At 44.0% G+C, this 13,545-nt stretch overlaps 1 protein-coding gene across 8 annotated transcripts in view; it reads right to left on the reverse strand.

The window, feature by feature from the left end:
- The window catches only part of LOC109871166 (kalirin), a 283,783-nt gene that overhangs the window by 166,738 nt on the left and 103,500 nt on the right, over positions 1-13,545 (reverse strand). For all 8 annotated transcript variants that reach the window (XM_031805738.1, XM_031805729.1, XM_031805727.1 and 5 more), the window contains exon 4: positions 506-698. In XM_031805738.1, coding sequence (XP_031661598.1) covers positions 506-698 — 193 coding nt within the window. The remainder of the gene's footprint in view (positions 1-505; positions 699-13,545) is intronic.

Here is a 13,545-nt window from a genome sequence, read left to right on the forward strand (position 1 = left end):
AGGCATACGGGGCCAAGGGTGCCATTTGTAACGCAGAAATTCTGTTTCTCATTAGCACTACAGTTCACTGTGGATGGTAGGAATGAGAAAGGGGAGGACCAAGGGGTGTAAGCTTAACCTCACACTACCTAGCACAGTACTAATGGCTTACTTCTGTACAGCATTACATGCAGAGAATATGGGGAAAATCGTGGGGGGGGATAATCATTCTTTGCAATCTTTTCTCACCAGTTCCTTTGAAAATACGGGTCTGTGCTTCCTGTCCATTTTAGAGACAGACCAAAATTAACAACTGTTGTCAAGTAGTGCTTATGGTCCTGTGATAACATCACAATAAAATGTTTACTATTCAACTCCGGATGAAATACATAATCACCATCAAAACTGGCATGCTGACTAGAGAAAATGCCTGTATGAGAGAAATACAAAATATTTTAACAATGGGCAACCAGACATGCCAACTAAAACAAGGCTCAGTTTTTTCCCATTCTGAGCGCTCCCTTACCTCAAAAGTGAACTTGGCACTGCCAAAGTTGGTTTTCTGCTTCTGCCAGAAGTTGTCCGGTTTGATGATGAGCGCCACGCAGATCTCAGCAGAGAAGGCTTCCTGCAGGGTCTTCAGTAGAGGCTTGATCAGGTCCCACTTGGAACCACGCATATCAATGATCACTGTGAAGCCCCGCTTGCACACATCCTCACTGGGAGATAGAGATGAAAGAGCGGAGCGAGAGAGAGAGAGAGAGAGAGAGAGAGAGAGAGAGAGAGAGAGAGAGTGAAGTGAGAGAGAGAGAGAGAGAGAGTGAAGCGAGAGAGAGAGTGAAGCGAGAGAGAGAGAATGAAAGAGAGAGAGGTGAGGGAGAGCGAGAGTGGGGGTGGGAGAGAGAACCAACCGTTAGTATGCAGCATGCCCTACACATCACACCAACTCCAAGGGAGCCTGGGTCGGGCTAGGGGGGGGGGGGCTCTCCACACTATCCTGCAACACGCCCTACTTAATGTCCTTCAGCCAAGTTAGATCTGAATTGGTCCCTTGACTCCCCAGGACTCTGAGCCAACCACGGTGATGCTAAAGCCATTACACCACCGGAACTCATTTAACTGCTATGGCTAAATGACAAGCGCTATTCAATTGGACTTGTTTTAAGCTAGCCCCCTCGTTCTACCTTCAGAGTGATGATTAGCTCCCACGATTCTAACTCTCTGACAAGCCTGTCATCGACGTTAAGCTCTTTCATTCTGGATCAACATACAAATAAGACTTTCACACACATATCTCATTCTCTCCTCCTGGGCATGTCCTCTTTGGATGTAGTAGGTTTATTTGTTGTGATTCTCGTTTAAAATTCACCCCCCCCCCCCCCCCCCCCATAATGAATGGCCTCAACTTTTCTAAGGTTATGAGGCTGAAATAATATTAATGGTCTATTCTTAGGTCCTGATGCTTTGAAAGCACTTGACTGTGATTGGAAGATAAAAATAACCTGTAATTGCTTTGGCCCGCCACGTGCCCTCCTCCTCAAGCCCCCCCTACTTCTGGAATTAATATGATCCTCTCCACATCGTTTGTGTTGGAAGACTGGGGGACAAACAAGGGAAAATGTCTACATCCCAAATGGATCCTTATTCCCTATTTAGTTTGACCAGGGCCCATAGGACTATATAGGGAATAGGGTGCCATTTGGGATGCACATTTTATTACATGAAGCATCTCCTTCCCCAGTGGTCACCAACCTTTTCTGAGCCAACATTTTATTTAAACATGACTTAACAAATGTAACCCTATGCAACATTAATACCTACTAAAAGCAGTTATGTAGCCATGAGGGTTGTGCAGTAGGCTATAGGCCCAATACATTATTAAGGCATATTGGCAATGCTTGAATTGCCCTGCTAATTTGGATCTTCTCAGACCATTTAAAAAATATATTTAAAAATGGAGGTGTATGATCACACTGGTCACTTGTTGTATTACTTGAGCATAAATTGCATATTTTACTGGAGTGATGGTGCCTGCATCTAATGGTCAGTCTCTCAGCAAAAGGAGGGAGGGAGAGAGGGAGAGAGAGAGCAGTGGAGGCTGCCTCTCACCATCCCTCGGGTCTCCTTCCCTCCACTGAGACGAGACACTGTCTTCCAGCTGATGGTGAAACTGGAGTCGCACTTCTTTACTTCTGCCTAATGCACAAATTCATGTTTTTTTGTCCAGAAAATGTCAAATATTCCTCAATTTTAACAATGCAAGCCAATCGATTCACTTTGTAGTCGGAGTTGATAGGGAGAATCACGTTTTATGACTTATTAAAGTGTTGAATGAAGTGTTGACAGTGCTGAAGGAAAACTTAAACATGAACTTACTCATAACAACAGCAGCTCTTTGCTGTATTCATTTAAGTCTCTCTCTAGTCATGGTTTTAAACGTTTGAAATGTCACAGTATCAACTTCGCTGTGGGATCGTGGACGCTGCAGGCATAGGTGATCTGAGCTATCTGACTGGCCAGCAGTAGTATACTGTAGATGCATTTGATTTGCTCCCCGGGCCCACCGGGTAGGCGGAGTTTGTACCTTCAGACACATAAAATGGTCCAAAATGGGAACACTTCGACTACCTAGCGAGCAGGGCAACTGAATCACCAGCTAGCACATTTGGTTCCTTGGAAGTTGTGGGAAAGTACATTTTTGGTTTCCTATTGGTTTTGGGAATGAAGATCAGCTTTAATATTGCAGCTAGATTTATGGTTCTATCAATATAATTGTTTGCAAAATGTCTAACCTCCCTTTTTATATATATACAGTTGAAGTCGGAAGTTTACATACACCTTAGCCAAGTACTTTTAAACTCAGTTTTTCACAATTCCTGACATTTAATCCTAGTAAAAATTATCTGTCAGTTAGGATCACCACTTTATTTTAAGAATGAGAGAGAATGATTTATTTCAGCTTTTATTTCTTTCATCACATTCCCAGTGGGTCAGAAGTTTACATACACTCAATTAGTATTTGGTAGCATTGCCTTTAAATTGTTTAACTTGGGTCAAACGCTTTGGGTAGCCTTAAACAAGCTTCTTACAATAAGTTGAATTTTGGCCCCTTCCTCCTGACAGAGTGTAACGATCGTCTGTTGAAGAAGGTGTGGACCAAAGCGCAGCGTGGTAAGTGTTTATACTTTCATTTCAACTGAACACTGAATAACAAAAATAAAACCGGAACAGTCCTGTCAGGTGCAGAAACACAAAAGAGAAAATAACTACCCACAAAAACCCAGTGGGAAAAGCTACCTAAGTATGGTTCCCAATTAGAGACAACGATAGACAGCTGTCCCTGATTGAGAAACATACCCAGCCAACACAAAGAAATACAAAATATAGAAAAGGGAACATAGAATGCCCACCCAAATCACACCCTGACCAAACCAAAATAGAGACGTAAAAAGCTCTAAGGTCAGGGCGTGACGGTACCACCCCCCTACGGCCGCAAAACCTGAACCTATAGGGGAGGGTCTCGGTGGGCATTTCTCCGCGGTGGCGGCTCTGGTGAGGGACGTAGACCCCGCTCCACCTCTGGCTTGGCCCACTTAGGTGGCGCCCCTAGAGTGGGGACCCTCGCCGCCGACCCCGGACTGGGCACCGGACCGGAGGGCGACACTGGAGGCTCTGGACCGGAGGGCGACACTGGAGGGAGGAGACGCAGAGACAGCCTGGGGAGACCTACAGGGGAGGTGCGTGGAGAAGGCACCGGATGAACCGGGCTGTGGGGGAGCACTGGAGCGCAGCCTTGGCACCACTCCTCCAGGCTGAATGCTCACTTTAGCCCGGCCACTCGAGTGCAGGCACAGGTCGAACTAGGCTGTGGGGGAGCACTGGACATCTGGTGCCCACCCAATGACCACCCAAATCACACCCTGACCAAACCAAAATAGAGACATAAAAAGCTCTAAGGTCAGGACGTGACACAGAGCTGGTGTAACTGAGTCAGGTTTGTAGGCCTCCTTGCTCGCACACACTTTTTCAGTTCTGCCCACAAATGTTCTATAGGATTGAGGTCAGGGCATTAGATGACCACTCCAATACCTTGACTTTGTTGTCCTTAAGCCATTTTGCCACAACTTTGGAAGTATGCTTGTGGTCATTGCCCATTTGGAAGACCCATTTGCGACCAAAGCTTTAACTTCCTGACCTGATGTCTTGAGATGTTGCTTCAATATATCCACATCATTTTCTTCCGCATGATGCCAATTATTTTGTGACTTGCACCAGTCCCTCCTGCAGGAAAGCACCCCCACAACATCATGCTGCCACCCCTGTGCTTTACGGTTGGGATGGTGTTCTTCGGCTTGCAAGCATCCCCCTTTTACCTCCAAACATAATGATGGTCATTATGGCCAAACAGTTCTATTTTTGTTTCATCAGACCAGAGGACATTTCTCCAAAAAGTACGATCTTTGTCACCATATGCAGTTGCAAACCGTAGTCTGGCTTTTCTGTGGCGGTTTTGGAGCAGTGGCTTCTTCCTTGCTGGGCGATCTTTCATGTTATGTCAATATAGGACTCGTTTTACTGTGGATATAGATACTTTGTACCTGTTTCCCCCAGCATCTTCACAAGGTCCTTTGCTGTTGTTCTGGGATTGATTTGCACTTTTCGTACCAAAGTACATTCATCTCTAGGAGACAGAACGTGTCTCCTACCTGAGTAGTATGATGGCTGTGTGGTCCCATGGTGTTTATACTTGCGTACTATTGTTTGTACAGATGAACGTGGTACCTTCAGGCGTTTGAAAGTTGCTCCCAAGGATGAACCAGACTTGTGGAGGTCTACAATTTTTTTGTCTGAGGTCTTGGCTGATTTCTTTTGATTTTCCCATGATGTCAAGCAAAGAGGCACTGAGTTTGAAGGTAGGCCTTGAAATACATCCACAGGTACACCTCCAATTGACTCAAATTATGTCAATTAGCCTATCAGACGCTTCTAAAGCCATGACATTTTCCAAGCTGTAAAGGCACAGTCAACTTAGTGTATGTAAACTTCTGACCCACTGGACTTGTGATACAGTGAATTATGAGTGAAATAATCTGTCTGTAAACAATTGTTGGAAAAAATACTAGTGTCATGCACAAAGTAGATGTCCTAACCGACTTGCCAAAACTATAGTTTGTGAAGTGGTGTATGTAAATATTCCGACCTCAACTGTGTATATATACTGTGTATATACCCCCCCCCCCCCAACCCTACCCTGATTGCAATAAATGAACAGACAACAATACTCCTACTGCTACTTACAGCTATTTTCACTCACTTACCTCTTTCTGCAAGTGCTGGATCTTCAACCACAGTGGCCAATCCGCCATTCCTTCCAGCTCTGTCAAGTTGGATGTTGATCATTGCCAGACAGTCATTTTCAAGTCCTTTCATAGATTTTTAGGACAATTTAAGTCAAAACTGTAACTAGGCCCCTCAGGAACATTCCATGTCTTCTTGGTAAGCAACATCCAGTGGATATTTAACATTTGGTTTTAAGTTATTGTCCTGCTGAAATAGACCAATAGATTGCGATCTACCAGTTGGTCTTCAGTTTGCGATCAACCAGTTGGTCTTCATCGACCTGGCCAAGGCTTTCGACTCTGTCAAGCACCATATTCTTATCGGCAGACTCAGTAGCCTCGGTTTTTCTAACGACTGCCTTGCCTGGTTCACCAACTACTTTACAGATAAAGTTTAGTGTGTCAAATCGGAGGGCATGTTGTCCTGTCCTCTGGCACATTGTAAGATTTTTTATGAATTTATTTGTATAAAATAAAATAAGTATTTGGTGAATAACAAAAGTTTATCTCAATACTTTGATATATACCCTTTGTTGGCAATGACAGCGGTCAAACGTTTTCTTTAAGTCTTCACAAGGTTTTCACACACTGTTGCTGGTATTTTGGCCCATTCCTCCATGCAGATCTCCTCTAGATCAGTGATGTTTTGGGGCTGTTGCTGGGCAACACGGACTTTCAACTCCCTCCAAAGATTTTCTATGGGGTTGAGATCTGGAGACTGGCTCGGCAACTCCAGGACCTTGAAATGCTTCTTACGAAGCCACTCCTTCGTTGCCCGGGCGGTGTGTTTGGGATCATTGTCATGCTGAAAGACCCAGCCACGTTTCATCTTCAATGCCCTTGCTGATGGAAGGAGGTTTTCACTCAAAATCTCACGATACATGGCCCCATTCGTTCTTTCCTTTACAGAAAAACAGCTCCAAAGCATGATGTTTCCACCCCCATTCTTCACAGTAGGTATGGTGTTCTTTGGATGCAACTCAGCATTCTATGCCCTCCAAACACGACGAGTTGAGTTTTTACCAAAAAGTTATATTTTGGTTTCATCTGACCATATGACATTCTCCCAATCTTCTTCTGGATCATCCAAATGCTCTCTAGCAAACTTCAGACGGGCCTGGACATGTACTGGCTTAAGCAGGGGGACACGTCTTGCACTGCAGGATTTGAGTCCCTGGCGGCGTAGCGTGTTACTGATGGTAGGCTTTGTCACTTTGGTCCCAGCTCTCTGCAGGTCATTCACTAGGTCCCCCCACGGGGTGAGATCTTGCGTGGAGCCCCAGATCGAGGGAGATTATCAGTGCTCTTGTATGTCTTCCATTTCCTAATAATTGTTCCCACAGTTGATTTCTTCAAACCAAGCTGCTTACCTATTGCAGATTCAGTCTTCCCAGCCTGGTGCAGGTCTACAATTTTGTTTCTGGTGTCCTTTGACAGCTCTTTGGTCTTGGCCATAGTGGAGTTTGGAGTGTGACTGTTTCAGGTTGTGGACAGGTGTCTTTTATACTGATAACAAGTTGAAACAGTTGCCATTAATACAGGAAACGAGTGGAGCCTCCAGTATTTATGCTGCAGTAGTTTATGTGTCGGGGGGCTGGGGTCAGTTTGTTATATCTGGAGTACTTCTCCTGTCCTATTCGGTGTCCTGTGTGAATCTAAGTGTGCGTTCTCTAATTCTCTCCTTCTCTCTTTCTTTCTCTCTCTCGGAGGACCTGAGCCCTAGGACCATGCCCCAGGACTACCTGACATGATGACTCCTTGCTGTCCCCAGTCCACCTGGCCATGCTGCTGTTCCAGTTTCAACTGACCTGAGCCCTAGGACCATGCCCCAGGACTACCTGACATGATGACTCCTTGCTGTCCCCAGTCTACCTGGCCATGCTGCTGCTCCAGTTTCAACTTCCACCTGACTGTGCTGCTGCTCTAGTTTCAACTGTTCTGCCTTATTATTATTCGACCATGCTGGTCATTTATGAACATTGAACATCTTGACCATGTTCTGTTATAATCTCCACCCGGCACAGCCAGAAGAGGACTGGCCACCCCACATAGCCTGGTTCCTCTCTAGGTTTCTTCCTAGGTATTGGCCTTTCTAGGGAGTTTTTCCTAGCCACCGTGCTTCTACACCTGCATTGCTTGCTGTTTGGGGTTTTAGGCTGGGTTTCTGTACAGCACTTTGAGATATCAGCTGATGTACGAAGGGCTATATAAATAAATTTGATTTGATTTGATTTGGAGGACAGAGGAGCCTCTTAAAGAAGAAGTTACAGGTCTGTGAGAGCCAGAAATGTTGCTTGTTTGTAGTTGACCAAATACTTATTTTCCACTATAATTTGCAAATAAATTAATTTAAAATCCTACAATGTGATTTTCTGGATTCTTTTTCTCATTTTGTCTGTCATAGTTGAAGAGTACCTATGATGAAAATTACAGGCGTCTCTCATCTTTTTAAGTGGGAGAACTTGCACAATTGGTGGCTGACTAAATACTTTTTTGCCCCACTGTATATCTCACTGATCATCCCCAAAGCTAACACCTCATTCGGCCGCCTTTCCTTCCAGCTCTCTGCTGCCTGTGACTGGAACTAATTGCAAAAATTCCTAAAGTTGGAGACTTTTATTTCCCTCACCAACTTTAAACATCTGCTATCTGGGGGGAGCACGTGATGCCGCGGAGCTGAGCAGACGTTGACAAACCGAGCTCTTCAAAGTTATTCTATTTTTACCTAAATAACAACGTAGAAACAATATTCTAATATCGGCTGATTGTCAAGTACTTACCTTCCCAAAGAGCCATGGACATCCGACCGAGGCAAGAAGGATGACCAAAACATTGTTGATTCCCAAGATAACGATAACGCTACAGCTAGCAAGAATAGCATTAGCCCTCATAACTCATAACTCAGTTCCAGACTGTTGCTCTCAGCAGCCTCTTGCGAGCCTGCCGACATGCTGGCTACTCTCCTCTGGGAAATTCAGGATGTAACAGAGGTCTTTCTCTGAAAATTTATAAGAAATCGGCTGAACTCCATTCTTCCATTGACGACCTGAAATCCTCCATGAATGATCTCCTTTTGAGGATGACTGAGGCAGAGTTGCGCATTAGCACAGTTGAAGATACCATCGCTAGACATGACCAGGTCTTGATACAACTGCAAAAGGACAATGCCTACCTCAAAAACAAGGTAAATCAGATGGAGAACCAGAGTAGACGTAGTAATATCCATGTGGTGGGATTGAAAGAGGACAGTGAGGGCCGTGACCTGGTCCGTTTCTTCACTCAATGGATCCCGGAGGTCCTAGGCATAATACACTTCACCAAGCCGCTGGAAATCGAACGCGCCCACAGAACATCAGCGCCGAAACCCCAGCCGGATGAGCCCCCACAAGCCGTCCTGATCAGGTTCCTCCGTTTCCAAGACAGAGAGAAGATACTGCAACTCGCAAGAGCCAAAGCGGACATCCCCATCGATGGCAAGAGGGTCAGCCTTTTCCCAGATATGAGCGCGGATCGCAAGCAGTTCAGTTCAGACCTGCCACCAAAGCACTGAAGGAGAAGAACATCACCGGCTACCTCATCCACCCTGCGCGGATGAAAGTTCAGTACAAAGGCCGAAGCAATCTCTTCAACACACCGGTGGAAGTGCACACTTTTCTCAAAGAACTGAGCAAAGTCTGAGCCTGGACGGTCTCTCTGGGGGATAAAATGCAGTTAGTTTGTTTTCTCTTATCCGGATTGAACTGCTGGTATCTCCCGGTCACTATAATTGATTTGTTCATTTTCAACTAACCGTATCTTTCCGGGGTGAGTTCTATTACATTTACAGGAGAGTATATTTTGGTTTAGTCCATATCTACCGGGCGAAGCAATAAGTGGGCTCAGGCCCACTGCTTTCCCCCTCATTTATGTTAATCTTTCGAAAAGAGACTCAAGCATCCCTTACTGTGGGCAGTAAATATTCAGCCATAAATATCTATTCACAACGTTTGTTTTCAACTTAGAGAGCTCGCAGGTTTTAGTTTACGCCAAGGTTTAGCTAGTAAGAGCAAGATGGAAAGCGAGCAGCAACGTATCTCTACAAGTGTATTCATGTTTGATTGTTGGGATTGTTATTTTAGTCTGACAATCGGGGTGGGTGGGATTTTTTTTTTTCTTCCTTTTTTCTATGTTTATTGTGTCCTTCCTAAAGAAGGTGACACAGATCACTTTTGTGCTCAAACCAAAGTTGAAACATTTCCTAATTATCTGCATATGATAGATTTCTATTCAGTTACATATTTGAAACGCAACCTATGCTTAATCCACTAAAATATGTCACTTCAACGTAAAAGGTCTTAACAGCCCGATTAAAAGGAAAAGAGTCTATACATACCTGAAGAAATTAAAGGCTGACATTGTGTTTTTACAAGAAACACATCCTACAGCCAGTGAACACAAGAAATTGAAGAGGGAATGGGTAGGACAAGTTTTTGCATCCTCTGTTAACTCCAAAGCAAGAGGAACTGCAATTTTGATAAGTAGACACATCCCCTTCTGTATCAACAACACCATCTCTGATCCCTCTGGCAGGTTTGTTTTGATAAGTAGACACATCCCCTTCTGCGTCAACAACACCATCTCTGATCCCTCTGGCAGGTTTGTTTTGATAAGTAGACACATCCCCTTCTGCATCAACAACACCATCTCTGATCCCTCTGGCAGGTTTGTTTTGGTGCAGGGGCATATGTTTTCAGTCTTGGACCCTATTGAATATTTATGCTCCTAACTTCGATGACCATATGTTTATTCAGAATGTCTTCCTTCAGGTTGCTCAAGCACCACCAGGATGGCTACTGGTTGGAGGAGATTTTAATTTTTGCTTAGATACAGTTCTTGATAGGTCTTCTGATAAACCCTCACTTCTTACCAAAGCCGGCAAGCTCACCATGTCATTCATGAAAGATCTCAATTTACTAGACATCTGGAGACAGTTGCACCCACAGGATAGGGACTACTCTTTTTATTCACACCCACACAAGACACACACACGCATAGATAACTTTTGACTTTCGACACAACTGTTTCATAGAGTGTTAGATGTCGAGTATCTCCCCAGATTGCTTAGTGACCATTCTCCTCTGGTATTATCAATCTCCATTCCTATCAAGGTAAATGGAGCATATAGATGGAGACTAAATTCTACACTCCTAAAGCAACCTGAATTTTGTGCATTCATCAAAGAGCAGATCAATATTTTTACTTTGACAAACAAACCCTCTGCTCCTGACAGCTTCATTCTTTGGGACACATTGAAGGCCTATCGGAGGGGACAGATTATTTCCTATACTAAAGGGCTGAAGATAAAACACGGTGCAGAACTGAGTGCCCTTGAATCTGAAATCTCCGATGTAGAGAAAACCTTCCGAAGAGGCCCGACTAAAGATCTATACAGGCTTTTGGTAAATAAAAAACTTAAATATAATATTCTGAACACATATCAAGCTGAGAGGGCCATCACTAAATCAAAACAGCGTTATTAAGAGCTTGGAGAGAAAGCTCACAAAGTATTGGCATGGCAACTGAAAGCAGAGGAAAGTAAGAGGACAATTAATGCCATAGAAACTCTTACTAATGAGATATCTTTCGACCCTACTGAAATTAATAATACTTTAAGAAATACTATGAAGACCTCTACACTTCCCAATCAAGCGATGATCTATCAGAGATCGACTCCTTTCTCTCCTCTCTCAACCTCCCATGCCTGTCAGGGGAAGACAGCGAGCGCCTGAGTGAACACTTCTCAGTTCCTGAATTGTTGGAGGCCATTAAATCCTTACCTTCTAATAAATCTCCTGGGGAGGATGGCTTCCCTCCAGAGTTCCATAAAGAATTTAGGGAGCTGTTGGTCCCCTACCTTATGGAGGTACTTAAAAAAGCCAGAGAAGACAACTGCTTTCCAGAGTCCTTCTCTCAAGCAGTGATTACTGTAATCCACAAGAAAGGGAAAAACCCACTAAAGTGCGCCTCCTATAGACCAATCTCTCTCCTTAACACAGATTGTAAACTGGTCACCAAGATGCTTTCTAAGAGACTGGAGTCAAGTCTTCCCCTGTTGGTCAACCCAGATCAGACTGGCTTCATAATTAATAGATTGTTTTCCAATAATCTCAGAAGGTTCTTTGATATAATTCACCTTGCTAATAAAAACAAAATACCTAGTGTCGCAGTCTCCCTCGACGCTGAAAAGGCCTTTGATAGGGTTGAATGGCTATACCTCTTTCGCGTCTTGGAAAAGTTCGGTTTAGGTACCGTGTTTGTAAATTTGATAAAATCACTCTACAAATCTCCTAAAGCTAGGATTGCTACCAATGGGATTACTTCCTCCTCTTTCCCTCTTTATAGGGGGAACAGACAAGGTTGCCCAATTAGCCCCCACCTCTTTGCCCTCGCCATCGAACCGTTGGCTGAGGCTATTAGAACGTGCCCTGACATACATGGCTTTGAGGTGGGCCCCCATACCCATAAATTATCACTCTTTGCGGACGACCTTCTCTTATTTCTAACAAACCCAGAACACTCCCTCTCTCACTTGCAGATCCTACTACAGTGTTATAGTTCTTTCTCTGGATATAAGGTCAATTTTGATAAAAGCGAAATGTTACCGTTGTCTGTCTTTGACCATCATACCATCAAGCACAAGTTTCCTTTTAGATGGTCGCCTATGGGCTTCACATATTTGGGCATAATGGTGGATGGTAATCTGAACAACCTCTATATACTCAATCTGGCCAGTTTGTTGCAACAGGTGGAGGTTGACCTTTGTAAATGGATGAACTTACCTCTCACTCTACTGGGTAGAATCAATGTAATTAAAATGAATGTCCTGCCCAGATTTCTATATCTGTTTCAATCTCTCCCTATCCCTGTTCCCGCAGCATTTTTTTCATCTCTCGACAACCTGACCAGACGGTTTATCTGGCACGGCAAAACCCCTAGGGTTGGCCTGGATAAACTGACCCTTGATTACAGTCAAGGGGGCTTGAACCTCCCCATTTTTAGAATGTACAACTCGGCTGCACAGTCTAGGTTTCTGGCTCAGAGGTTTGACAATGGTCCCTCTCCCTCATGGTTGAACATTGAAAAGCTTGAGGTAAATGATGACACTGGGGCAGAATTGTTTTACAAATGGGACAGAAAATCTATAAAAACCATCACAGACAACCCTTTAATCATACATTCTGTCCTGGCATGGTGCAAACTGCATGAGCTGTTCGGACGAGAGGGATTCATTTCCCCTAAAACCCCTTTATGGAACAATAGATTGATCCCCATGTTTTTCCAGAATAGTAACTTTAGACCATGGTCTGATAAGGGGATCACTCTTCTGGAACATTGTTACGAGGAGGGAGTTCTTATGTCTTTTGATCAGCTGAAACAGAAATACCACTTGCCTAACAGGGACTTCTTTAGCTACCTACAACTACGAAACTTTATTAGGGTGACTCTCAAGGGACAATGGAACCTACCTAAGATGTCACCTATTGAACAACTCTGCCACGCAGACCAACCACTGTTCAAGACCATTTCCCGTGTATACGATGCTCTTATGTCAGGACTAACACTGCCTGGGCTAGATAAACCCCGACTTAGATGGGAAAAAGATCTGGGTATTGATCTTGATGAGGATCTATGGAGTGACCTATGCAGGGATGGTGTTACATCCACATTGAACTCCAGATACAGACAGATCCAGTTTAATTTCCTCCATCAGCTCTATATCACCCCATCTAGACTGCACAAGTTCAACCCAGATATCTCCTCCCTATGTTTTAGATGTGGCTCAGATGAAGGAACATTCCTCCATTCCACTTGGCAGTGTTCAAAACTACACGGATTCTGGCAGGGGGTATGCGATACCATATCCTCAATTCACGGGGTTGCATTCCCTTTAGACCCGGAGGTCTGTCTACTGGGTAACTTTACTAACACCAATCTTAGGCAAAGCCATACTATAAAGCTAACAGAAATATTGCTAGCGATTGCCAAGAAATGTATTGCCTTGAAATGGAAATTGGATTCCTCCCTGCCAGTTGCAATGTGGTTATCGGAAGTTAATAGTTGTATCCCTTTGGAGAAAATCACTTACTGCTTGAGGAATAAGTTAAAGACATTTTACAGAATTTGGCAACCTTTTATTGACTATATGGAGAATCTATATATCCCTCCACATCTCATTGATTGAATCTAT

Source organism: Oncorhynchus kisutch, linkage group LG26 (genome assembly GCF_002021735.2).
Source record: "Oncorhynchus kisutch isolate 150728-3 linkage group LG26, Okis_V2, whole genome shotgun sequence".
In the NCBI taxonomy this organism is placed as follows: Eukaryota; Metazoa; Chordata; class Actinopteri; order Salmoniformes; family Salmonidae; genus Oncorhynchus; species Oncorhynchus kisutch.